Here is a 26,815-nt window from a genome sequence, read left to right on the forward strand (position 1 = left end):
GAACTTGTCCACTTCTGATCTTCATTTTTTGCCCCCTTTTAGCCCCCCCCCCCCTCCCCTACACACACACACACACACACACACACATCCACACCCCCTTCACAACCCCGCCCAGATGAGAACATCCAGAGACAGAGAGAGAGGACGAGAGAAAAATAATCAAGTTTCACAACCGGGCAGTTCCTAAACAACTGAAATTGGGTGTGGATGTGGCAAAGCTAGTCTGTGGAAATACATTATTTTCAAAACTTTTTTTTGTAAAAAGAAGATAAGAGAAAACCGTTATGGATCCAAACAAGAGTCCTAGCGCCCCCCCTGCGGCTTGGAATTCGGGGGAAAAGTCTATGATGGGACAACCACCTCCACCTTCATACCAGGAATATCCCCAGTACCCCGGTGCAGGCCAGCCCCAGCCCGGATACTATCCCGGCCACCCGCAAGGATACGTACCGCCGCCTCAACCCATGGGAGCCCCGGGGTACGGCCAGCCCTATCCCGGCGGCATGTACCCCCAGGGCGCCCAAGCCACAGTTGCAGTACAACCAACGACGGTATACGTGACTTGCGCTCCTTTAGCAAACCCCGTGCCAGACTACCTGGGATATTCCATCTTCACGATGCTTTGCTGCTGCTTGCCTATTGGAATCGCCGCGCTGGTTTCCTCCATTTCGGTGAGTTGGAGTTGATGCCAAGTTCCGATTTTGAGCAGAAGCATCTTGTTGCATCTAGGTTATTTGAGATTGGCCATCAGCCAAAACTAGCCCTAAGCCTTGACATTTACAGAAAAATGACGCCTCTTTGCGCTGAAATGTATCAAAGCAAAGTAAAAAAATATTTCCAAATCAAGGCCATTTGCTACGTTTTGTTCTCTTTGATATGGATAAGAACATTGCACACGTAAAAATAAAGCAGAGGTAATTAATGAATTAATGAATTACCAACTATTGAAACAGACTGAAACAAAGCTATTACCACAATACCAAACAACAGACAATTCATAGGCTAAAACTTTTTGAAACAAGTGTGAGTGAGTGTGTCTATCTTTTTATCTTGATTTTTCTATCGAGAATCATCAGACAGAGATTGCTATGTGAGACTACTGTAACCATATAATGCCCCATGATTCTACGGGATTCTTAGCACTTTGTGTTCCATTCCAGAAAGTTTTTCTTGACAACTTTCTGTTACAGCTTATATGTTTGAAACACATATTATTTAACATAAATATGTATATGTATAAACAATAGAAAGGCAATGATGACGTTATATGAAGGGAGCATTTCTGGTAAATGGACCCATTTCCTGGCAGGGGAGATGACGTCATCCTCAAGTTTGTGTGCACGCTCATTCTGGGCCTTATAAAAACGATTTTATATTTTCAACCTTTATATAATTTTCGCCTCTTTTTTGGATATCTTCGTTTGTATTTTCCAATAACTTATTTCGCATTTTTACCATAAAATCACAAGAAGAGGGTCCCTCACTGTACAACTCCTTTCCTGAGGGTTTAGGACATTGCTTTCCTAAAAACGATACAAATCAAATTGGATAAATCTCATTGTGCTTGCAGCTAATCCTGATGACAACCTTGAGAAAAAGAGTGGGATCCCAGGTTATACGTGATACATGAGATGATGTTTCAGGCTTATATTGTTTACTCTCTCAGTACTGTAGTACTAACAGCGTAGTGCCATGAATCTCAGAGCTCAAATGAAGCAAATCTCTCCTGTCTCTTCCCACTTCAGACCAGGGATGCTAACAACCAAGGAAATGCAGAAGCGGCCCAGAAGAGCTCTCGTCGGGCCAGGAACCTGAACCACACTGGCCTAGGAATCGGTCTTGCCATCATCATCATCTGGATTGTCTTGTCTGTGGTTGTGCGCAGCCAATAAGGAAAAGCTCCAATCCTACAGGTTATAGTTTTTGCTGATTTCATACACATGATTTTTTGAAACTATGGCTCTTTTAGTTTAGCAAGGGAACAACATGACTAACCCATGTTTTTTATGTTTAAGAGACTGGATAGTGTCTAGTCCAGTGATTCAGTAATAATGCAGTAATTTTGTTGGTACATGTTTCAATCGTGATAAAACTACAGATAATAACATCTCCATTGCTATTTGAAGATCTAACACTTTGACATTTTGAATACCTTTAGATCTTAATAAAAATACGTTTGGGTGAGCTCATTAATGATCAGTATGTTCCACCAATGAAACAAGTTCTGTTCTATTCTCCCCCTAGTGCATATGCAAATTACCACTCCTAAGCAAAACTTAAATGAGGGTTTTTGATTTTTGCACATTGATGCACTGACTGTGACTCCAAGCATTGTCCCAGTCTCTGACTCTAGAAAGGCCCAACTCTGTACACAGACTTTCTTTGTCTTTCAAAGATCTTTCCCTCTCTCTGTCTCTCTTGCTGTCTGCCTTTCTCTTTCTGTCTCAGACCCTCTCATCCTTAAGTCTTTTCTGAAGCCTCTTTTTCTGAATGGTGCTTATTGACAATGAGGCAACACTATTCAAACATTTTTTAGCTACTAGCACAATTTATTTTGAGATCCTAGTTAGAAAGTACACTAGGAATTAGTTTTAGTAACTAAAATTGACAGTAATGACCAGACATTCCCAACTGTTTCAATACAGTCCCAACTGTTTCAATACATTCAATAAGTATTTTTACGGATCTGTTCTTTGTAGCAAGATATGCACGTTGGCACCCCTATCTTGAAGCAAAGGCCCCAATGGATATTGGTGGTATTGCATTTCCTTTCCGGCAAGCCAAATGACTGTGCAAGACCGTACCAGCCAGAATATGGTTTGACTGAACATTGTTTTTCGAGCCTCAATGCACCACAGAGTACAATCAATAGAAACTAACGAGGCTCCATCTTTAATCAGCTTTTATACTTGGTCTACTAATAATAGGTCTATGGTGTAAGCACCCAAACCTCCAGTTCTCCTATGGGCTTAGACCTTGGCTCAATGCTGCTTTCAACTTTAACATTAAGGTGGCTGTCCAAAGTACCACAGTGTCACTCAACATAACCTTTGGTTAGGATGACAGGATGATGCTATTTTTGAATGGAAATTGTAGCTTGTGTTGACCAACTATTCCGAAATATGAGTGAATATTTAGTTGAAGTTATGTATTGAATGGATTTTGGCATTTTTATTTCTTAGATTATTTATATTTTGGCCTAAATTTACTTGGAAAAGGGAATATCCAAAAAATTAAGGCTACATCCTGTTGATTGCCAAGGAACCATGCTCTGAGTATTCAATGGATATTTCATATATTCCTACTTTTTTAACAGATCTTTTCAAATATCCTCATATTTTGGATGCTAAAACCTTGCTATACACTGGACAACACACATACGCTCCAGAATAATCAAAATTGCTCCTCAGTATAGGGTGGAAGGAAACTGGTATGTAATCTAATTATTCCAAGGCCAAATGGATTCTATTTGCGCAACAGAAATAGGGAGGGGGAAGGGATTGTTTTTACTGCCGGAAGCAGTGGGGGTAGTAACTGGAATCTGTCTTTCTCTCACACACACAAATACTTTTTAACACAGCGGACAAGGGAACCAAGTCAGATGGCAAATAGAGGTCATTTACAGAGGAATTTGTGGTCTGGTTCCAGTCAGGATGTTCTGAAGTGGTGTCCAGTAAAGAGTGTGTTAGACCGATTATGTTCGTTTGCCTCTCCACATTTTTCGGCACCGGCAGCCAGATTCCAAAGGAGTGTCCTAGACACCATTTTAACTTTGTTAAACGTGAAATGGGAGAAGTTCTTCTACTAAATCTCTCACTTTATTACTTGCTGAGGGATGCCTACTTGAAGTTTATTCCACCTACTGACATGTTACTGATCAAACCTCACCTTTAAACAAAATTACAAATGTTATTAGGTTGCTGTGAAATGGGTTAGATGCCAGTTGTGGTATTGTCAACATGTGGATTCTTCTTTCCACTCCCCATTCCACAGCCTGCCATGGGGCCAGGGTTCAGGAGATTTATTTGTGTAGCCACTCTCAAAAAAACATGCTTTGCATGACCCTGTCTCAAGCAATCAGCATTTTGTTGACCGCAATGCTCCACTCACACCTAGTCAACTCAGGCTGAGAAATGGCAAATAAGACATTTTACATGTAATAAATCAGAACATTGTTCTTGACATTTGACATGACATTTTGTTTGTTGTGATTGAATGAGCAATAATGCCTCTCACTAAAGAAAGTAATGCTCATTCTCTTTACCCCTATTTACAACACAACCTTGAGAAACACAGCCTCAACAGGAACTTATAAAGAGTAAAAGAAAATAATGGTATCAACCCAACCCATCCTTATTTGCTTTTCCTTTTATCAACTCCTGAAAGTGTCTTTGGAAAACCTTTCCAGACTTACTGTATGAAATTGTACGCACAGAGACATCCACATATACTTTGTCTGACCATAATTGGAATAGTCTATTTTAGTTTGGGAGGGGGTTGGGGTAACTTGAATCTGTCATGTCTTATAGCAGAAAGATAGAATTGATAGATTTGTGCTGTTGTTTTAAATGATTCACAATCTCTATCTCCTGTTTTTCTGTCTGAAGAGTTGCTGGGAGACCCAAGTCTAGTTCCCTGTGTGTCGCCTTGTTTGTAATGCTGACTTCAGAAGTGTTTTTAAGGCCTCTGGTATGTAGAATCTGCTGGGAGGATCTCAAGTACTTAGAGTTATCTACACTGTCAATATCTTTGCTTTAGCAGTTGCTCTCTTTGCCATTTTATTGGTTTAAAAAATTCCCCTATTTTAGTTTCTGCAAGTTCCCAGTTCCTGATTTCAGTTGACAAAGAAGTTTAGTGCATTTTTTATTTCTTCTGCATTGGTTTATGGTGTTACTTTCAACTAACACAGTTGGAAATTAGTCACAAAAAATGCCTCCTTTGAGGAGAATGGATAAGACATTTAGAGCCTGACTAGACAAACAGAAGAAAAAAAATAGTCTGTTGAACAATAGATTTGCTGGTTTAAGATTCCTGTTTATCTTGTGTTCTTGAGTACAGCACGCTTTAGGATGCTTCCCCAAACAGGCCATTGTTCTCCCTTCAGGTGATATATGGGTTTCGGAGTGGAGGTTGACAGGAGGTTCAATATACACAAAAGTTAGTAAACACAATTCAGCAAAGGACTGAAATGTCCTAGATAGACTACTTGGGGCAGGGGACATCGACAGGCCTACACAACAATCTCTTAAAAGCACTGGTCGCTATGACAACAGGCTAATTAAATTGTTCACTGTCTGGGAGGTTTTCTCACAACTATCAATATCTGTCAAGTCTCTTCGACTTGGAGCCAAGCAGGGCCAGAATTGCACTGTAAAGGAAAACAAGGCCTTCACTTGGCACCTCCATAGATATAAAGCAGTTGTACTGTACATATATGTATAGATACATCTCGACCTTACTTCCCCATTCACTATCCCATTCTGTTTCACAACATCCAATAAACTAACATTTCACTCTTTCCTGCTCTTTCATAGGATTTTCATGCCAAGCCACACCTCAAACTGTCTTTGTCTCTCTTCTGCTTTCATGTCACTTCTCTCGCTCTGCCTCCCTTTCACTTTCACTGCTGTTTAGCTGTGTATTTGACTCTTTGTAATTTCTGTTACTGTCATCTTCTTGCAACATTGTTTATCATAATCACTTTGGCATTTGTATGTATACATTTATTTTGTTTAGAAGACATCCTGGTTTTTCCATTCTAAAGTCATTTATCTTTATCTACAATGTGGCTTCAGTCAAGGTTCAGGAGTTTATGCTTTCATCAGTCAGCTAAGTGGAAAGATAGCAACACCACACAAAAGTTGGGACTCAAGAATAATGAAGAATGTAGATCAAAGATACAGAAATGGTCTGCTTCAAAGTCCTTCGGAGGCACTGAGGTGTTTTACAGGGAATTCAAGCATAGCAGAAGAAAAATACAACCAACAAGTGTTGTAAAAATGGCAAAGTCACACTCAAGCTTAGCCTATGAGAAAGCCTTCTCCAGCCCTTGTTCCCACACACACCCTAAGCTAACGCCCAGTTGAGCAGTTGAGCGAACTGAGAACAAGATTACCAATGCTTAGGGCCGCCCATAGAAATTGCTGGGGGGTGCTGGTCGTGTATTGCATGCCGCACTGTCTGATCAAAATGACAGTTCTTTCTACAGTCAGAGTTCGCGGAAGAAAGTGGAACGTAAGGGAGATACCCTTTCCTGAACTTGTAAGGGCCAGTTTGGTTAAACCTTCTGGATTGGTGGGCTGCCGTTCACCAACCTGTAACTTGACCCATGTGCGAATACACTCAAACACAAAAAATAAACTCAGAGAGGGCTGGCAGCTGCCAGCAATCTGGAGGTTTAAATGAGTAGACCAGGTTCCTCTCACGCAACATTTTCCTGCCAAGACTGAGCTCAAACTGCCTTTGTCTCTTTTCTTCTTTCGTTTCACTCTTCTCTCTCCGCCACTCTTTTACTAGTCTGCTGTTTTGGAGCCAACAAAATATAAAGTCTGACAGTAGCAAGGCCTTACATTACAGATTAAATTAGCTAGTTGAGATAGAGATAAGACCCAAGCAGTTAGGCTAGTTTTTTGGGGGGAATTTCTTCGTCTCTGCTAATATCCATCAATATTGATCTCTGTTTTCTTCCTCTCCCCATCATCTCAATCCCCGTCTTCTTTCTCCAATTCCTCTTCCTCATCCCCACCCACCATTCTCTCTCCCTCTCCCCACCTCCCTTCTTCCCGTCCCTGTACCACCCCTTTGTCCCTCTCCAGACGAGAGATGGTAACCACCAGAAGGATCAGGAGGTGGTTCTAAAGAACTCTCGTCGGGCCAGGATTCTTAATACACCACCCTGGGGGACCGGCATCGCCATTGCCATCCTTTGGATCATCCTACTTGTCATCACTGGCAAATTTGCCATTGGTCAACATTGATTTTACCCCACCCCCTTCCCTTCTACATACACAAACACACACTCTTACCACCTGGATCCCACAACTCCTCCATACTTTTTTCAATCATCTTCCAGTTTGTGCTTCAATGTGTATGTGCATGTATGTATCAGTGGGAGCTGCAGATAAATGTAGTTTAATGAAATTACCAGGAAGAATACAATATAATAAGAAACATACAATAAAACTCTATTGTCGCCAAAGGGAAATCTGTCTTGGACTGCAGTTATAGGTAGTATAACTAAAACAAAATATACCAACCAATTGTTAAATGTTTATGTTTTCTTTTATCCTTATTAGATGATATTCAGCTTTATTGTACGCTTTCACAGAACAAGTACAGAGCCAATAACATGTATATTCTGTTCTTTCACTTCTGTACCATGACACAAGCCAAATGCTCTCGCATGCAAATCCACTATACTTTTTAAACATTAGGTATTGTATATGAATGATCTTATGGCTTTGTGCCATACTCATATTTGTAGACACAGTTTAAACGTTTCAAATGTGATGCTTGCACATTATAATACCAAATCTCTGTCATTAAATGTTACGATAATAAAACATTCTGTCATTAATATCATTGTGACAGGAAGGATCATAAGACATGTCATATTGAAAATATTTCAGTTTGTTTTAAATGTCTGCATTTTTAACTGTATCTGAACCAATATCCAATAAACTGGGCTAACGTCTTGTCTATGAACTTCAGAACAATGACAGATATTCCCTGGTGAGCTCTCAGACAGATTGCAGCCAATCACCTTCTCTGCAGTGCGGATGATACGCTGCAGCCTGCTCTTGTCCTTGGCAGTGGCAGCAGCGTACCAGATGGTGATGGAGGAGGTGAGGATAGACTCAATGATGGCTGTGTAGAAGTGCACCATCATTGTCTTTGGCAGGTTGAATTTCTTCAGCTGCCGCAGGAAGTACATCCTCTGTTGTGCTTTCTTGGTGAGGGAACTGATGTTCAGTTCCCACATGAGGTCCTGGGAGAGGATAGTGCCCAGGAAGCAGAAGGACTCCACAGTGTTGACTGGGGAGTCACACAGGGTGATGGGGGTGAGTGGGGCTGTGTTCTTCCTGAAGTCCAAAACCATCTCCACTGTCTTGAGAGCATTGAGCTCTAGGTTGTTCTGGCTGCACCAGGTCACCAGGTTGTCCACTTCCCACCTATAGTCGGACTCGTCTCCACCAGAGATGAGCCCAATGAGGGTGGTGTCGTCCGCAAACTTCAGGAGTTTGACGGACGGATGGCTGGAGGTGCAGCTGTTGGTGTACAGGGAGAAGAGCAGAGGAGAAAGGACGCAGCCCTGGGAAGATCCAGTGCTGATGGACCGGGAATCAGAGACTTGTGTTCCCAGCTTAACGCACTGCTTCCTGTCAGACAGGAAGTCTGTGATCCACATGCAGGTGGAATCAGGCACGTTCAGCTGGGAGAGCTTGTCCTGAAGCAGAGCGGGGATGATGGTGTTGAAGGCAGAGCTGAAGTCCACAAACAGGATCCTGGGGTAGGATGCTGGGGAGTCCAGGTGCTGTAGGGTGAAGTGGAGGGCCAAATTAACTGCATCGTCCACAGACCTGTTGGCTCTGTAGGCAAACTGCAGGGGGTCCAGTAGAGGGTCAGTGATGGATTTAAGGTGTGCCAGCACCAAGCGCTCAAAAGACTTAATTACCACAGAGGTCAGGGCGACGGGTCTGTAGTCATTATGTCCTGTTGGCCTGGGCTTTTTGGGCACAGGGATGATGGTGGGAGGACTTGAAACAGGCTGGCACATGGCATGTCTCCAGGGAGGTGTTAAAGATGTAGGTAAACACCGGAGACAGCTGGTCAGCGCAGTTCTTAAGGGTGGCTGGAGAGACAGAGTCTGGCCCAGCTGCTTTGCGGGGGTTCTGTCTCTTGAACAGTTTGTTCACTTCTCTCTCCTGAATGGAAATGGAGAGGGTCGTCACTGTAGATGGGGGAAGGGGGGGGGGGGGCCTCACGGGTGGAAAGGGGTTGTTCAGGACTGTCCAATTGTCTTTCAAATCTCCAGTAGAACTCATTCAGGTCGTTGGCCAGGCGGGAGTTGTTAGTGATGTGGGGGGCTCTGGGCTTGAAGTTGGTGATCTGCCTGAGGCCTCTCCAGACAGAAGCAGAGTCGTTAGCAGAGAATTGGTTTTCCAGTCTCTGCGAGTACAGTCGTTTAGCCACTCTCACCGCCTAGCTAAACCTGTTTTTCGACTCCTTGAATCTGTCCCTTGTCCCCACTCCTAAACGCTGCCTCTTTGTCCAGCCTCAGCCTTCTGAGTTTAGCTGTAAACCAGGGTTTGTCGTTGTTGTAGCTCACCCTGGTGCGTGTTGGTATACAGCAGTCCTCACAGAAGCTGATGTATGATGTCACAGCCTCCGTGAGCTCATCCAGACTATTGGTAGCAGTCATGAACATGTCCCAGTCAGTACAGTCCAAGCACGCCCGCAGTTCCTCCATAGCCTCACTGGTCCACTGTTTCGATGTCCTCACAGCAGGCTTACAGCGCTTAAGCTTCTGCCTGTATGCAGGAATCAGGTGGACCATGGCGTGGTCTGAGTGACCCAGTGATGCTTGGGGAACCGCATGGTATGCTTTATTGATAGTAGAGTAGCAGTGATCCAAAGTGTTCTCTTCTCTGGTAGGGCATTTGATGAATTGTCTGTATTTGGAGAGTTCTTGAGTGAGATTGCCTTTGTTAAAGTCGCCTAGCACAATAACCAAGGAATCTGGATTTTCATGCTCCATGCACAATATCTGGTTCGCTAATACACGTTGAGGCTCGTTGGCGCTAGCATGAGGGGGCATGTAGACGCCAACTAGTATGAATGTGACACCGACCAGTATGAATAGATGTGCGTGGGCAGAGGATTGTAATGAAACTACTGGGGCAAAGGGCCCTATTCATATCCTTTTTTTCTTTCAAGCTTGCTGTGCTAAATGTCCCATTGCTTTAACCCACTATATAACAGTTAAGGGACGCAAGTTTGATATCAGCTTTGGCAGGGACATCAATAGTTAATGCGAGCGTGCAACAACAAAAAATGCATTCAGTTGAGCGCAATATACGTTTTTTTTTTTTTAGCTTCATGTGATATTGTTTTCATGTTTTAGTCCAAATATATTGATCGGAAGGCCTATCATTTAGAACATTTCTTTAGTTTTGTAATGTTTTCTCAATTCTGACTTGTGTGCCGAGTCCGACAACTGGACTTCTGTGTGCGTGCCACAGTGGCTATTTGGAAAGCTCGAAGAGTGCGCTGACATGGAATTCTGTAAGCATCGGTTTCTATTTTCGGTTAAACTGCTTTGATTTTACAAACGTTGATTGGGATACTGCGTTTATTGTTTCCGGGATTATCAATCGAAATTAATGCACTGACTAATAAGGCAAATTGTTAAAACTTTAGATTTTACTGGGACACAGCAGATTTATAAGGGAGACTTGGTATGGTTGTAACACTTTTTTCTTCAGCACCTAAAATTACCTTTTTTTTTTGCTACACGTCTGAAACTTTTAGGCAAAGTACCCATATTTTTCTACTACAAATGGCAACAATTAAAATGTTCTTCAACTATATCACAGACTTGTGAGATGATGACAAATTCAAGGTGGTCTTTTGGTACAACTAATCCCACTACTGGGGTAGGTTGTAACAGACACTGGGGTAAGTTGTAACAGCTAGACAAAATGCACAAAAACCAAGTGATATGCCACAATAGTTTTATTTTAAATGAATGGCTGCAGCAATAAAATATGTGTGAATATGGGGAGTGTATGTGCATATTGTGTGTGTTTGTGCATGCACACGTGTCCGTTTGTGTGTGCATGTCCATATGTGTACATTCATATGTATAAATCTGATGTTTTTCCCTTTTCGACGCTCCTCCTCTTCCAATGCCAGCTTCACTGGAGTATCAGTGAGGATTTCCAAGCGCCTCTTCTTCTTACTCCTACCTGTCTCTTTGGTTGTAACACTTTCAAAACACACGTTACAACCATCCCCGCCAAGGTCACCCATTGTTTAGCTAGCTGTATTAGCATGGTGCTTTGAAATTAGCAGGAGGTTGATATACCATTGTTTACTAAAGAAACTGCAGTTTGACCTGATATAAACATTATCTACAACGGTGGAAGTACTAAATGAAAAATTATATATTTTTACTTTCTTACCTCAGAATAACATTTTCTGCTGTAGCTTCAGGTGAGATAGCACCACAGACTGGAAAACCTCCATGTGGGATCTAAAGGAAATCTGAGGAAACTGAAACTGTCACATGACTCTTATCTTAGCCCTAATTCATGGAATTGGTAGTGTTACAACTCTCCCTGTGTTACAACTATACCCTGTCTCCCCTACTGGGGCACTTGCCCAAGTAAAAAGGGTCTAACAACACTCCTGTGTGTGGGTATAGATGACTAACTTGGAGAGTATGCAACTGGAAACCCACCATCACAACCACCTCTCGAACGGAAGATGTGAATCCCCAAAAGTCTTCAGTGCCTTCCAGTCGAGATGTGTTTGTGATGATGATACCTTCTGATGGTTGCAATGTGGCTTGTAAGAACAGACCGTTCCTTGAATCTGACGACTGAGAATAACTGTAGAGTAATGCATTGATCTTCTGTTATTTCTATATATACTTTGTGTATGTTGCTTTAGATAAAAGCGTCTGATGAAATTATACAAGTGTACTTGTTTCTGAATAGTTCAGATGTTTCAAGTTCATGAGTTCTCTGCTCCTTCTGCCTTCTTTTGGTAAACACAGTCAATGTTGTGGAGGAGACTTTCAGCGTCATTACACAACTGCGCTAATCTCTGACATCAGACCAGACTGATCGTAGCTTTCCCTTGTGTGTTTATGATAATGTAACATGGTTCCTTGATCTGATTGACGGACCAGCTCCAGTCTGGACATATAGTTCCAGAATGCAACAGTAAGCCGCAAGGTGAACCACAAAAAGTATTTTAGAAAATGATTCCCGCTCCAGAGTCTGTCATCTACACAATCTTTATCTCAAGAACGGGTCGTGCTAAGCTACCAAAAAAAATAATAATTCCAGTCGATTGTCGATGGGTTTATGTTTTGTTTCTTCAGAGGTTAATAGGATTTTGGTGGCACGGTTCGACAGGTGATCGTTCTACACCAGTAAGGTAGCTACCCTTTGTCAACATGGATGGATATGGTTGGCAAATAAAGGATGGGACCTTTCACGTTGGATGACCAGAAATTGATGACCAACTGCCGCTGACAGTGTTTTGTATGTGATACACTGCGGCTGCAAAAGTGCCTGTGAGTAAGGGAGATGTTCCTGTTTTTCGCTGAGACTGTGTTGCACAGACTTATGTGGTTGTTGTAATTGTGTCAACACAAAAGAAACTGAAGAACTGGAAGATAACTGTCCTGACACTGACAATGAGGACTGTGTGTCCTTAATCTGTTATTCCTTATTCTGTTTTGTACAGTTTTATATATCATATTTCATACTTTTCATAAAGATTGTTTTTTATCGTTGATCAGTGTTGTTTTCATTTGTGGAAGAATGAATTGAATGTTACAACAATTACATAAGTCTGTGCAACACAGTCCTAGTGAAAAACAGGAACATCTAACTGCACTCTCTCACTGTATCGAACCAAAATCCTATTACGCTCTGAAGAAACTAGTTCTGCATTAAACATAGACGCATCGACGCGTCTAACAGATCTTACCCTGAACCTGTCCACAACTGTCAACATCATGAAAATACTTATTTGTTTGATTGTTTTGTCCAGTGCATTTCAGTTGTTTACCAGGAAAAGACAGCATCAAGAAACTTCAGTGTTGACGTGGTTGAATTTTCGATTATTGATTGTGTCTGAAGTCAGAAGAATTTGTCTTTATCTGTTTATTCTTAAAATCAAGGAGGAGCAATTCCAGAACAGTATCATAAATGATGTCTGGAGTAGAAGGGCTCTCTAAAGGTGTCATGATCTGAGCACTGTTTTATACAGTGATTCCAGACAGTTACATCATTAGTTCTATAGTTCATGTCTATCAAAAGAGGAACTCTTCAATAACAGAAAGTTAAAAAGGAAATACAGTGCCCTCCAAAAGTATTGGAACAGTGAGGCCAATTCCTTTATTTTTGCTGTAGACTGAAAACATTTGGGCTTGACATCAAACGATGAATGTGAAACCAGAGATCAACGTTTCAGCTTTTATTTCCAGGTATTTACATCAGGATCTGATGCACAAATTAGAAAATATCACCTTTTTGTTCGAACCCACCCATTTGTCACGTGAGCAAAAGTATTGGAACATATGACTGACAGGTGTGTTTTGTTGCCCAGGTGTGTCCTATTACATACATTATTCAATCAATAAATACCACTGAATGTCTACACTCAGGTTCAGATTGGGTAAGATAGGTTTTGTCTATGCAGACTGTATTCAGAGGTGAAAACAACATGAAAACCGGAGCGCTGTCTTTGGGTGAAAAACAAGCAATTGTGAGTCTTAGAGAAGATGGAAAATCAATCAGAGCCATTGCAGAAACATTGGCCATAGCCAGTACAACCATTTGGAATGTCCTGAAGAAGAAGAAAACTACTGGTGTACTAAGTAACAGACGTCGAACAGGTAGACCAAGGAAAACATCAGCAGTTGATGACAGAAACATTGTGAGAGCTGTAAAGAAAGACCCTAAAACAACTGTTAGTGAGATCAGCAACAACCTCCAGATGGCAGGAGTGAAGGTATCACTATCTACTGTTCGCAGAAGACTTCATGAACCAAAGTACAAGGGCTACACCAGAAGATGCAAACCACTCATTAGCAAGAAGAATAGGAAGGCCAGGCTGGAATTTGCCAAAAAGTACAGAGATGAACCTCAAAAATTCTGGGACAAAGTTTTATGGACTGATGAGACAAAGATTAACTTTTACCAAAGTGATGGAAAGGCTAAAGTTTGGAGAAAGAAAGGAACTGCTCATGATCCCAAACACACAAGCTCATCTGTGAAACACGGTGGAGGTAATGTCATGGCTTGGGCTTGCATGGCTTCTTCTAGGACGGGCTCATTAATCTTCATTGAGGATGTAACACATGATGGCAGCAGCAAAATGAACTCGGAAGTCTACAGAAACATTTTGTCTGCCAATTTAAGGAAAGATGCAACCAAACTGATTGGCAGAGCCTTCATCATGCAGCAAGATAACGACCCAAAACACACTGCCAAAACAACAAAGGAGTTCATCAGGGGCAAGAAATGGAAGGTATTAGACTGGCCAAGTCAATCTCCAGACTTAAACCCTATAGAGCATGCATTTTACCTGCTTAAGAGGAGACTGAAGGGAGGAACCCCACAAAACAAACAACAACTGAAAGAGGCTGCAGTGAAAGCCTGGGAAAGCATCAAAAAGGAAGAATGCAAAAGTTTGGTGACGTCAATGGGTCACAGACTTGCTGCAGTTATTGAAAGCAAAGGATTTGCAACTAAATATTAAGTCTTATTCACTTAAATATGTTTTAAGTATGTCTGTTCCAATACTTTTGCTCACATGACAAATGGGTGGATTCAAACAAAATGTGATATTTTCTTAGTTGTGCATCAGATCCTGATGTAAATACCTGGAAATAAAAGCTGAAACGTTGATCTCTGGTCTCACGTTCATTATTTGATGTCAAGCCCAAATGTTTTCAGTCTACAGCAAAAATAAAGGAATTCGCCTCACTGTTCCAATACTTTTGGAGGGCACTGTAGGTTGCGGAACGAGATACAGATGCTCAATATTAAAAAACTGAGCTTGAGACAACAGAAGCATAACTTGTGAGCAAAAAACCCTTGAGTATGGGCAAAACAACCAGGGTCAAACAGTCAAATAGTTAGACGTTTGTCAGCAAACAAAAACTTAACATTACTGTCTTTGACCAAAAGGTTATGCTATTTTTACAGAAGTTAAAACCTCAGCAATAATTCTTCTAGGCCAAAGAATATTATAGACATCTTAAAGAATACACATTTTCTATTACAGTAGTTAGACGTAAAGAGGTATTTGAGAGTGACATTTGTGATATTAACCTGCCTACAGTGGTAATGACATTACAATGACATTTACCTTTTACAGTGACGCTGCCGACACCAGAGAAGACCAGTCAGGATAGAATCCATGGATTCAGGTGTCGTGTTCACTGTTATGAAGGTGACATTTGTGTGATGGAGAGATTAAAAATGTATTTGTAAACATGAGATTAGTTCACAACTGATCTTTCTCATTGGCCTTCAAGAAGACAGTGGAAATTCCTTTCAATTCCACAAACAAGTTCCAGGTAAAATATTTAACATGGAACATTTGGTTAACATTGAGAAACAAATCTATGTCAACTTGTTACAGGAATTCTGTGAGTATTTTTTTTTTTACATTGATTCACGGAACAGATGAAGGTCAGGGGGTGGTTTTTATAAATATTGGCAGAAGCAGCTCAGTAAATGATTAATTTGAAGAACTCAACAAGAAAAAAAGAAAACTTCCCCTCCTTTCCACCCACCTCTTTTTTCCTTTTCTTTTCTTCTCTCTGGTGGTGAGTAGCTGTCAGTACATGAGCTGGAAGACCCCCTCGACTTGCACTACCTGCTGGTGATGAAGGGAGCCCCAGAGAGGATCCTGGAGCATTGTCAACCATCCTAATCAAAGGCCAGGAGTTGCCTCTGGACGAGCAATGGAAAGAGGCCTTCCAAACTGCATACATGGACCTGGGGAGCCTAGGGGAGAGAGTGCTGGGTGAGGCTTCATCTGTGGAAATAAAGAGAAGTGCTGAAGGGTTGTCAGGGGGAGGGACTTGAAGGGAGGGATGAAAAGCTCTTGGAAAGAGGGACCTGGAGAAGAGGGAAGGCTTGGGGAGAATGGTGGCTGAGATGGGGAAGGAGGACAGGAATAATTTGTATCCAACTCCATACAGCATAGGAGTAAAATGTCACCTCGGGGAGACAGATTGGGGTTGGGGAATTGGGCTATTAATCAAAAGGTTTCTGGTTCGATTCCCGGCCGTGCAAAATGACGTTCTGTCCTTGGGCAAGGCACTTCGCCCTATTGGCTTCTGAGGAATGTCCCTGTACTTACTGTGAGTCGCTCTGGATAAGAGTGTCTGCTAAAGGACTAAAATGTTAAACTTTTTTTTTAAAGACCGAACTCTTAGCTTACCAAACCTAGCAAGTGGATGTTTATCTACTACCTGTTTGTCAGTGGAGGCTGGTCCATTAGAGGCAGAGGAGGATGCTCCTCCTTTATTATAAGGCGAGTAGATTTATAAAGTAGCTAGTATAAAATAACATGACGCAGTTGGTCGGTTTTCCTCCTGTCCTCCCCAATTTCATTCTACACTGTAGTCTACTACTTAATTATTTGCCATTTAAAAAAGCCTCCATGCGGAGGCGCTAGAGTATTTGCAGTGACACTCTTTTGTTACACACATAACGAGGATGATCTTGTTCACTTTTGGTCTATACTTTTGCACCCCCGCCTTAAAGAACTCAGGGCGGAGCTCATCCACCCCAGGGGCCCTGCCACCGCTGAGCTTTTCAACCACCTCGGCAGCCTCAGCCCCAGAGATAGAAGATCCCCCCCCCCCCCCCCCCCCCCCGATGTCCCCAGACACGTCGGAAAGCGTGCTGGTTCCTGAAAATCTGTTTATTCTAATGTTATGTAAACTGACTATCCACATACATGGATGACCTGGCAGCTGTGATGTGAAGCTGTGAACAATTGATTAGGAACACATGGATCCTCCAGTACTGAGAAGTAGAAGGCAATGGCTACAGTGTTCTGTTCACATACCAGGGTGTTATTCCCTTCCAGTAAACTGTTCCCTCCCATGTTCCCCTCTTGCAATTCTTAAATTCTATTCTTTATAGCAACATTTTTCTCTTAAATCCATCATGGAACATATGATTCAGGTCATGGAGTTTCTGTTTGGAGAATTTGTGGTGTGGTGAAGTGTGTTTGATCGTGGAAACATTAAACGATTTCATACATCCCAACCTCCTTCGGAGACTCATTTCAGGGAGGTGGCTTCCCCCCCCCCCCCCCCGCCCCTTCTGGTAAACACAGTCAATGCTGTGGAGGAGACTTTCAGCGTCATTACACAACTGCGCAAATCTCTGACATCAGACCAGAGAGACTGATCGTAGCTTTCCCTTGTGTGTTTATGATAACGTAACATGGTTCCTTGATCTGATTGGCGGACCAGCTCCAGTCTGGACATATATTCCCAGAATGCAACAGGGCTGTGTGGAACGGATGAGAGTAACCTTCAGCTTCGGTCAGGAAAGGACATTCTTAGCTTTACCTCATTATTATTTCCTGATGATGATAGAGACTACATGCCTGTTACAGCAAGCACATTACATTCAAAGTATTCATTTGTTTTAAATGTGTATGACCAGTGTGGAGGATTTTACCACAGGCAGACATTTACTTATAATTCCTATAAGTAATTTGCCTCTACCTCAGCTGTGTAACAGATCTTACCCTGAACCTGTCCACAACTGTCAACATCGTTAAAATACTTATTGTTTGATTGTTTTGTCCAGTGCATTTCAGTTGTTTACCAGGAAAAGACAACATTAAGAAACTTAAGTGATAGTTAGACGTAAGGAGGTATTTGAGAGTGACATTGGTGATATTAACCTGCCTGCCGCGTTAATGACATTGCAATGACATTGACCTTTTACAGTGACTCAGTTTATCAGTCAGTGTAGAAACGTGCTGGTGAAGATTAGATATCAATTCTACAAGTACTAGTCTTGTGTGTGTGTCTGTGAGTGTGAGTGTGTGTGCGTGTCTTGGGCAGGGGTGACATTGGCCACTGCATGCATCAGTATAAAGTTGGGACGGTACAACAAGTGTGTTATAGAGTGGGGTGGTATATAAGGCTAGCCATGCAGAGCAGTCCTGGTCGAGGGAGTTGGAGACAGAGGAGCTCAAAAAAAACTTTGGTGTGGATCTAAGAGGCCGCCAAGATTTCGGGGGTTTGGACTTCTATTGATCTGGACGGAGACTCCTTCGGACGGCCAGCAACCATGAGTAAAGGGGTAAAAAAACAAAACGTTTTTTTATTTAATTGGTTTTATGTTGAAAGAAGCAGTAGGCCAGTGTCATGTCCTTGAAGAACTTGAAAAAAAAAACAAGAAATCCTGTTTTCGGATTGTGTTTCTTCAAAGGAGGGTTTTTGAAAATCAATTTTTTTACAGATGTAACCGCTGCTTATTTCTGAAATGTCTGCCTGCCTGTTGCCCTGTCTGTCTGTCTATCCGTCTGTCAGAAAGACTACGATATGTTTGTGGAGATGGACAAGATGGGGGACAAGATGGACGTCCAAATCAAGAAAAATAAAAAAACGAAGAAGAAGGAGAGACTGGAGGGCATGAAGAAAGAGATGGACACAGTAGGTGGAGAGCCATTCAGAGCAAAACATAAGAAGATTGGAAATGCATTGATTATTACTCTTGAAGATTGACATGAATACAATAAGAGGCTACTCAGAGATTATGTCAGTTGTTACAATGCCCATAAGCTCATACATGTAGAACTAGCATCAGAATGTCTGTCCTGTGGCTTCACAGGATGACCATCAGATACCTCTTGAAGAGTTGGAAATTAGGTACACCACAAGTATTACAAAGGTAATAGATGTACTAAATATATATACAGTAATATACATATATTTATAATCCTCCCCAGGCACACAAACAAACTTTTCTGCTTCTCTCCTCTTCTTCCTCTCTGCCACAGGGCCTGAGCACCACCATTGCAAAACAGGTTCAGGAGAGGGATGGCCCTAATGCATTGAAGCCCCCCAAAGGTACACCAGAGTATGTGAAATTTGCTCGACAGCTGGCCGGGGGGCTGCAGTGTCTGATGTGGGTGGCAGCGGCCATCTGCTTCATCGCTTTCGGCATTGAGCTCAGTCGAGGAAACCTCACCAGCTTTGACGACGTGAGGAGTTGAGGGGGAAGGCGAGGGGTTGTGGGAGGTGGTGGTGGTGGTGGGGGGGGGGACCATAAATTCCACCATTAGAAATGTGTTGTTTAAAATGTCATTGTAAGACAAGCATTTCTCTTCTTTTCCACCTCTCTCTCCCTCGACCTAACTAGCTGTACCTAGCGATTACTTTAATAGCTGTTGTGGTGGTGACAGGATGCTTTGGTTACTACCAGGAGTTCAAGAGTACTAACATTATTGCCAGCTTCAAGAACCTGGTGCCACAGGTAAAATCTGCCCGGAGAAAATAAGCATTTGTTGATTTGAAAGCAAACTGTGTTCTTTTGACAATGTATCCCTGTCTGATTTGACCCTTTTCACCACAAGAATATATTGAAATATAGACACGTTAGCATAAATTAGTATGAAGATGTATATTTATGCACATCATGAGAAGTTCAGCATAATATTTTATCTTGAATTTACATTCATATCCTTTTGTGTATTTTTGGTTTCTATGTTGTCTGCTGCCTCCTTTGCTCGTGCCCTGTAGCAAGCCCTAGTGATCCGCGACGGGCAAAAGAACGAGATCAATGCCGTTGATCTGGTGGTGGGAGACTTGGTGGAGATTAAGGGTGGTGACCGTGTGCCAGCTGACATACGCATTATCACCTCACATGGCTGTAAGGTAGGTGACTCACACCTAGATCACACAATTTCCATGTGTGATGAATAAAATAAAATATCTATTTATCTACTGTCTCGTTCTACTCTAATCCATCTATCCATCCCACCATCCAACAATCTATCTATCTGTCTGTTTACCCAACCTAGTTTGTTACTGTGTTGTGGTGCATGTAAGATGTTCTATGTTCCATTTTCCCCTCAGGTGGACAACTCATCCCTGACAGGAGAGTCAGAGCCCCAGTCAAAAACACCAGAGTGTACCCACGAGAACCCCTTGGAGACCAAGAACATTGCATTCTTCTCCACCACCTGCCTGGAAGGTTACAGACACTATCTCAATTACACCTCTGTCTCTCTCTCTCTCTCTCTCTTTCTCTCTCTCTCTCTCTCTCTCTCTCTCTCTCTCTCTCTCCTCTCTCTCTCTCTCTCTCTCTCTCTCTCTCTCTCTCTCTCCCCTCTCTCCCCTCTCTCCCTCTCTCCCTCTCTCTCTCTCTTTCTCTCTCTCCTCTCTCTCTCTCTCTCTCTCTCTCTCTCTCCTCTCTCTCTCTCTCTCTCTCTCTCTCTCTCTCTCTCTCTCTCTCTCTCTCTCTCTCTCTCTCTCTCTCTCTCTCTCTCTCTCTCAAACACACACACGCATATGTAAATATCCATTACCTTTCCTTGTCCCTCTCCTAGGCGTGGCCACTGGCATCATCATCAATACAGGAGACCGCACCATTATTGGGCGCATTGCCACCTTGGCATCAGGTGTCGGCAATGAGAAGACTCCTATCGCCATAGAGATTGAGCACTTTGTTGATATCATTGCTGGGCTGGCCATTTTCTTTGGTTTCACTTTCTTTGTGGTGGCCATGTTTATTGGCTACCGCTTCCTGGAAGCCATGATCTTCTTCATGGCAATTGTGGTGGCGTATGTCCCCGAGGGTCTGCTGGCTACTGTTACTGTGAGTCTCCAACACATATGGGTTCCTCTAGTGTTGCTGGTTTCTCCAGAGTGTTGGTGCGAGGGGCCCTATTTTAAAAGGCACAACTGTCAATATTACACTGGTCCATCCGTGGTGTCTCTGGCCCCAATCTCTTGCTTGACTTTAGCACCTGTTTCTCTCGCCCCCAGGTCTGTCTGTCTTTGACTGCCAAGCGTCTGGCCAGGAAAAATTGTGTTGTGAAAAACCTGGAAGCGGTGGAGACCCTGGGTTCTACCTCAGTCATCTGCTCAGACAAAACTGGAACCCTCACGCAGAACCGAATGACTGTAGCCCACCTTTGGTTCGACAACACGATACACGCTGCCGACACCACAGAAGACCAGTCAGGTTAGAATCCATGGATTCAGGTGTCGTGTTCACTGTTATGAAGGTGACATTTGTGTGATGGCGAGATTCTAAATGTATTTGTAAACATGAGATTAGTTCACAACTGTTCTTTCTCATTGGCCTGTCAGGACAGAGTTTTGACCAATCGTCAGAGACCTGGCGTGCTTTGGGAAGGGTGGCAGCGTTGTGTAACAGAGCCATCTTCAAACCCAATCAAGAGAATCTGCCTATTCCAAGGGTAAGTGGATGTAGACTTAGAGCTAGTAGATTACTGCAATAAACTAGCCATCTTAAATTGATCCCTTATATCACTTGCTCCATCACTGGAAAAAGTGTAAACATATACATGTAAACTCTATTTCTCATTCTCCCATGTCACAGAGAATAGTGGTGGGTGATGCATCTGAAACGGCCCTGTTGAAGTTTACTGAGCTGACCATAGGTAACATCATAGAATACAGAGAGCGCTTCAAGAAGACAGTGGAGATTCCTTTCAATTCCACAAACAAGTTCCAGGTAAAACGTTGAACATGGAACATTTGGTTAACATTGAGCAACAAATCTATGACAACTTGTTACAAGAATGATGTGAGTAAATGTGTTTTTACATTGATTCACGTAACAGATCAAGATCAGGGGGTACATTTTATAAATATTGGCAGAAGCAGCTGAGTAAATGATTAATTTAAACTCAACAAGAAAAAAAGAAAACTTCCCCTCCTTTCCACCCACCTCTTTTTTCCTTTTCTTTTCTTCCCTCTGGTGGTGAGTAGCTGTCAGTACATGAGCTGGAAGACCCCCTCGACTTGCGCTACCTGCTGGTGATGAAGGGAGCCCCAGAGAGGATCCTGGAGCGTTGCTCAACCATCCTAATCAAAGGCCAGGAGTTGCCTTTGGACGAGCAATGGAAAGAGGCCTTCCAAACTGCATACATGGACCTGGGGAGCCTAGGGGAGAGAGTGCTGGGTGAGGCTTCATCTGTGGAAAGGCCCTGATAGAGAATAAGTGCTGAAGGGTTGTCAGGGAGAGGGTATTGAAGGGAGGGATGAAAAGCTCTTGGAAAGAGGGACCTGGAGAAGTGGGAAGGCTTGGGGAGAGTGGTGGCTGAGGTGGGGAAGGAGGATATTTTTTTATCAAACTCCATACAGAATAGGAGTAAAATGCCTCCTCGGGAGTCAGATGGCTGAGCGATGGCTAGATTGTCAGATGGCTATTAATCAGAAGGTTTCTGGTTCGATTCCCTGACGTGCAAAATGACATCGTGTCCCTGGGCAATGTACTACACTATACTTGCCTCGGCGGAATGTCCCTGTATACTGTAAGTCGCTCTGGATAAGAGCGTCTGCTAAATGACTAAATGTAAAATATCTGTATTTTGTCTATGATATATTGTATTTGCTGCCTACAGGTTTCTGTCACATCTACCTGAATGAGAAGGAGTTTCCCAGAGGTTTCCACTTTGATTCAGATGAGATGAATTTCACCACCTCAGACCTTTGCTTTGCTGGTCTCATCTCCATGATCGACCCGCCCCGCGCCACAGTGCCAGATGCCGTCATGAAGTGTCGCACAGCTGGGATCCGGGTACGAGATGGAGGGAAGGAGCAGAGGAGAGAGGAGTGGGAGGGTGGTGTGGGGGGGCAAGGGTGGGGGGGCATAACATTTGTATATGTAGTTGCACAATATTACCAGACAGTTTTTCAGTTTCAAGCTTTTCAGTTTCAAGTAGTACACACACTCCACACTCTTATGGCAACATACCTTACCTTGGCAGGTTGTCATGGTGACTGGAGACCACCCAATCACTGCAAAGGCCATAGCGGCAAACGTGGGGATCATCTCAGAGGGAAGTGAGACAGTGGAGGACATTGCTGCCAGGAAACGTATCCCTGTGGAGCAGGTCAACAAGAGGTCAGTTTCTAACACACTTTCCTAACCTCTCTCTATATGTGCATGTGTATCCTTCTGTAATGTAATTGTGTGTATGTGTCTACTTGGGGTGCAGGGATGCGCGAGCATGTGTGATCAGTGGGGGCCAACTGAAAGAAATGAGCAGTGAGGATCTGGATGACACTCTGAGGAATCATCCGGAGATGGTGTTTGCACGAACATCCCCCCAGCAGAAACTCATTATTGTAGAAAGCTGCCAACGCCTGGTGAGGCACACAGCTATGCACTAACTGCACACACACACACACACACACAAACAAACACATGTACTTTAACTCCTCTGCCTCTTCCCATCCAGGGCTCCATTGTGGCAGTGACTGGGGACGGTGTCAATGACTCTCCAGCTTTAAAAAAGGCGGACATTGGTATCGCTATGGGAATAGCCGGTTCTGATGCTGCCAAGAATGCAGCAGACATGATCCTATTGGATGATAACTTTGCCTCCATTGTCACTGGGGTGGAGCAGGGTGAGTGAGTGTGTGTGTACTCGTGTATGTACGTACATGTGTGTAGTTATGCGTGTATGTGTTTTTTTTAGCCTGGTTCAGGTCCTTATGGTAACCCGTGCGCCTCCTCTAAACCCTTAGGTCGTCTGATCTTTGATAACCTGAAGAAATCCATCGCCTACACCCTGACCAAGAACATCCCTGAGCTCACACCCTACCTCATCTACATCACCGTCAGTGTGCCTCTTCCTCTCGGCTGCATCACCATCCTTTTCATCGAACTGGCCACTGACATTGTGAGTCTCTACGTTCTCCCCCCCCCCCCCTCACTTGTCATTGGCTCAATACACATCCCCTCCTCCCTTCTCATTAGCTGCATAAATCTATAGTATGAAGGCTCTCTGGACTGTAAGGCCAATCCTTGTCTTGTCCTTTCTAATTCCACAGTACCCCTCTGTTTCACTCGCTTATGAGAAGGCAGAGAGTGACATCATGAATCTGAAGCCCAGGAACCCACGCAGGGATAGGCTGGTCAACGAAGCGCTGGCTGCCTATTCTTACTTCCAGATAGGTTAGAAGTCATACTTCCTTCTGTGTATATCTACATACAAATCATGTACCTGCGGAACACACTGTGCACAACTGGAGCACTGCATATGCATTCATTATCTTCGTGTCAGAAATAACCTGGTCAAGGGTAACTTGCTGGGATGTCAAGTGTACATGTGTGTGAGTGCGTTTGCATGTCTCTGTGTATCAACAGAGCCTATTATCATGTCGCCCCTCTCCCCTTCTCTCCCCCTCTTCAGGAGCAATCCAGTCCTTTGCGGGCTTTACAGATTACTTTGCTGCCATGGCGCAGGAAGGCTGGTACCCCTTGCTGTGCGTTGGCCTCCGGTCCCAGTGGGAGAACACACACCTGCAGGATGTACAGGACAGCTATGGCCAGGAGTGGGTATGTGTGTCTGAAAGTAAACTCAGTTCTGTGTTCTTCTTCCCTATTTTCTTTCTCGTCTCCCTTGTTTTAACCCTCCTCACCTCGTCCAGCTTGTCTTCAGATCTACAGACAGCTTGTCTACTTCCAGGGGGACACGTGTTACATTGTATTGTCCACAAGAGTGTATCCCCCACCCTCTTCTTCTCCTCCTAATCCTAATCATTTCTTCCTTTCTCCTTTTATTTTTATAATCCGCCTTTTTCTCCTTTTTCCTCAGACCTTTAGCCAGCGGCTCTACCAGCAATACACTTGTTACACAGTCTTTTTCGTCAGTATAGAGATCTGCCAGATCTCAGATGTCCTTATTAGGAAGACCCGTCGCCTGTCGGTCTTTCAGCAGGGCTTGTTCAGGTCAGTATTGCTTCAGTACATATTATAAACGAGCCAATTCAAACTGTGGACTGAATATCAATCATTCATGTATGTAATTCCAATGGTTTTTATGGTTTTTAAGTATTTAATAAGCTGATGAACTTGTGCAAGGTTAGCCTACAGCCAAACATACTTGTTATATATGTGTTTACAGTACTGTCTGTATTTTATTATTCTTTTGAAATGAACTGATGTTTTTTCTTGATCTATTGTTCCATTTGACAGGAACAAGGTTCTAGTGAGTGCTATCGTATTCCAGCTGCTTTTGGGTAACCTGCTGTGTTACTGCCCGGGGATGCCAAACATTTTTAACTTCATGCCCATCAGGTACACATCACACTGTTCACCCTACACCTTGACCATCTTGGTAATAACCCTCATCCATGCCCTTTACACTTTGTATTCATGATCCATGATTCATGATCCATTATCTGGCAAAAAACTGCACCTACAAGTAGTGTTCAGATGATATTGTTGCACTGTGACGTGGTTTAATTTGTGCAATGTGGCTTGCAAATACAGACCGTTAATTGACTCTGACCACCAAAATACCGTATAACCATGCATTTCAGATCCTTGATCTTCTACTGTAATTTCTACATGCACTTGGATATACTTGCATGTTGGATGAAAGCATATTACATTAAATGAAAAAAAAAACTAAATAAAATACATGTTCCGTAAATATAACAGTTTTTGTGTCATTATAACTGATGAATTTGACTACGTTTGCAGGGTTCAATGGTGGTTTGTTCCAGTGCCATATGGAATTCTAATCTTTGTTTATGACGAGATCAGAAAACTGGGAGTGAGACGATATCCAGGAAGTGAGTCTAGCCATCTAGCCATCCTCCTGCCTTTCAACCCACCCATCAATCCACCCATTCATCCATTTATCCATCAATTCATATATTTAATTATAAATATGTGTATTTAACCAGCTTTTCATCTATCCACAAAGCAATCACTTCTAATCTTCATCATTTCCATTTCCTCAGGTTGGTGGGACCAGGAGCTTTACTACTGAGAGACAGACCCAGGTGGCAAGTCTTTTTATTAGGTCCTACGGCATTAGGTCACTACACTCAAACAATCAAGTCATGTGTGAATAAGAGTAGTGTTAATGTTCATAGTGGTCCAGTATTCAAGTGTTTCTTCTACATTATATTCCATAAGGTACCAGCACCATATTCATGATTATGATTTGTGTCCAAGACAGAAATCGTTCAGCCAAAAACCTTGTACGTGAAATATCATGTATTTGTACAAATAAAGTGAGTGATATATCCATCAGACTTTTAACTAATTAATTTCCAGCAGACAACAGCAATGGCTTGCAACATTTTTCCTAACTCTAGAATACTATTAAATGACTCACCCGGATTCTAAAGCAGGACCCATGCCAGGGTTTTGCTCATATCAAAGCGTTGTTCCCTTCCACATACTATTAACTACCCGCCTAGACAAATCTGGTAGGACAAGGTGAACATGTCTCTCGATTTGTCATTTATAAGTTTAGCCACACGATGGCGCAATTAACGTAGGCTAACAGAAAATAATGTAATAAACGCTAAACATGATAAATGGTTTTGGATGCTAAGCAAGCTGTATCTGATCGTATTCTGTTTGGATGACTACTGTTATTGCAATTTTGGTCGCGATACATATATTGAGTTCCTTCACATCCTTTTCATGAGAGGAGAGTATAGGCCTAAAAGCTGGTCTGTACTTAGCCGATCGACAAATTATGTGAATCAGAAAGGTCACATACGAGGTTTCCTCAGACACGCGTCATCTGTCACGTCCTACACCAGCCAGATGCAGATGGAGGATAGATTGGCATATTCCAAAGACACCGTCACTCATTCAATTATTTTTAAACCACAAACACAAACGTTCTAAATGAATTAGGCCAGTGAAAGGGGTGACGACAAATGATGATAGGCCAAGTTTACTGCAGGCCATTTCTGTGTTATATAAATAAAAGATATTCTTCAGCTAGCCAAGTCCTACTAAGCTTCAATATGGAGCTTAGGTTAACTTTCATTGCATGCTACGTGGTATACACGTTGGTTACG

At 42.8% G+C, this 26,815-nt stretch overlaps 2 protein-coding genes and 1 long non-coding RNA gene across 5 annotated transcripts; all 3 read left to right on the top strand.

Annotated features, from left to right (window-relative positions):
- Positions 1–94: 94 nt before the first annotated feature.
- LOC124479960 (proline-rich transmembrane protein 1-like) lies at positions 95–7,709 on the top strand. Its single transcript, XM_047038938.1, has 3 exons — positions 95–671; positions 1,746–1,913; positions 6,816–7,709. Exons 1-2 carry the CDS (start codon positions 285–287, stop codon positions 1,890–1,892), a joined length of 534 nt encoding a protein of 177 aa, XP_046894894.1. The 5' UTR covers positions 95–284; the 3' UTR covers positions 1,893–1,913; positions 6,816–7,709.
- A 2,667-nt stretch (positions 7,710–10,376) lies between these two features.
- LOC124478930 lies at positions 10,377–16,553 on the top strand. Of its 3 annotated transcripts, none has more exons than XR_006957334.1 (3): positions 10,377–10,677; positions 15,121–15,774; positions 16,521–16,553. It is a non-coding gene; the product is annotated as an uncharacterized LOC124478930 (long non-coding RNA). The 3 variants fall into 3 exon arrangements; XR_006957336.1 differs by lacking the exon at positions 16,521–16,553 and having other exon boundaries at positions 15,121–15,322; positions 15,583–16,067; XR_006957337.1 differs by lacking the exon at positions 16,521–16,553 and having other exon boundaries at positions 15,121–15,195; positions 15,583–16,067.
- A 57-nt stretch (positions 16,554–16,610) lies between these two features.
- LOC124478873 (potassium-transporting ATPase alpha chain 1) lies at positions 16,611–26,038 on the top strand. Its single transcript, XM_047037331.1, has 23 exons — positions 16,611–18,083; positions 18,314–18,436; positions 18,615–18,674; positions 18,784–18,987; positions 19,146–19,259; positions 19,526–19,660; positions 19,862–19,979; positions 20,335–20,603; positions 20,774–20,972; positions 21,101–21,210; positions 21,354–21,488; positions 21,746–21,938; positions 22,381–22,556; positions 22,747–22,883; positions 22,978–23,128; positions 23,221–23,389; positions 23,510–23,664; positions 23,816–23,939; positions 24,178–24,323; positions 24,583–24,716; positions 24,963–25,064; positions 25,473–25,564; positions 25,736–26,038. Exons 1-23 carry the CDS (start codon positions 18,072–18,074, stop codon positions 25,762–25,764), a joined length of 3,087 nt encoding a protein of 1,028 aa, XP_046893287.1. The 5' UTR covers positions 16,611–18,071; the 3' UTR covers positions 25,765–26,038.
- The last annotated feature ends 777 nt before the right edge of the window (positions 26,039–26,815 follow it).

The sequence above is a fragment of the Hypomesus transpacificus genome, chromosome 2 (assembly GCF_021917145.1).
Source record: "Hypomesus transpacificus isolate Combined female chromosome 2, fHypTra1, whole genome shotgun sequence".
Taxonomy (NCBI): Eukaryota; Metazoa; Chordata; class Actinopteri; order Osmeriformes; family Osmeridae; genus Hypomesus; species Hypomesus transpacificus.

What these genes read in the sequence shown, in the direction of transcription:
- LOC124479960 (XM_047038938.1), top strand. Translation starts at nt 285, where the DNA reads ATGGATCCAAACAAGAGTCCTAGCGCCCCCCCTGCGGCTTGGAATTCG. An exon ending in CGCTGGTTTCCTCCATTTCG is followed by an intron (nt 672 to 1,745) that starts GTGAGTTGGAGT and finishes TTCCCACTTCAG; the next exon opens with ACCAGGGATGCTAACAACCA.
- LOC124478873 (XM_047037331.1), top strand. An exon ending in ACACCACAAGTATTACAAAG is followed by an intron (nt 18,675 to 18,783) that starts GTAATAGATGTA and finishes TCTCTGCCACAG; the next exon opens with GGCCTGAGCACCACCATTGC. An exon ending in CACCACAGAAGACCAGTCAG is followed by an intron (nt 20,973 to 21,100) that starts GTTAGAATCCAT and finishes TTGGCCTGTCAG; the next exon opens with GACAGAGTTTTGACCAATCG.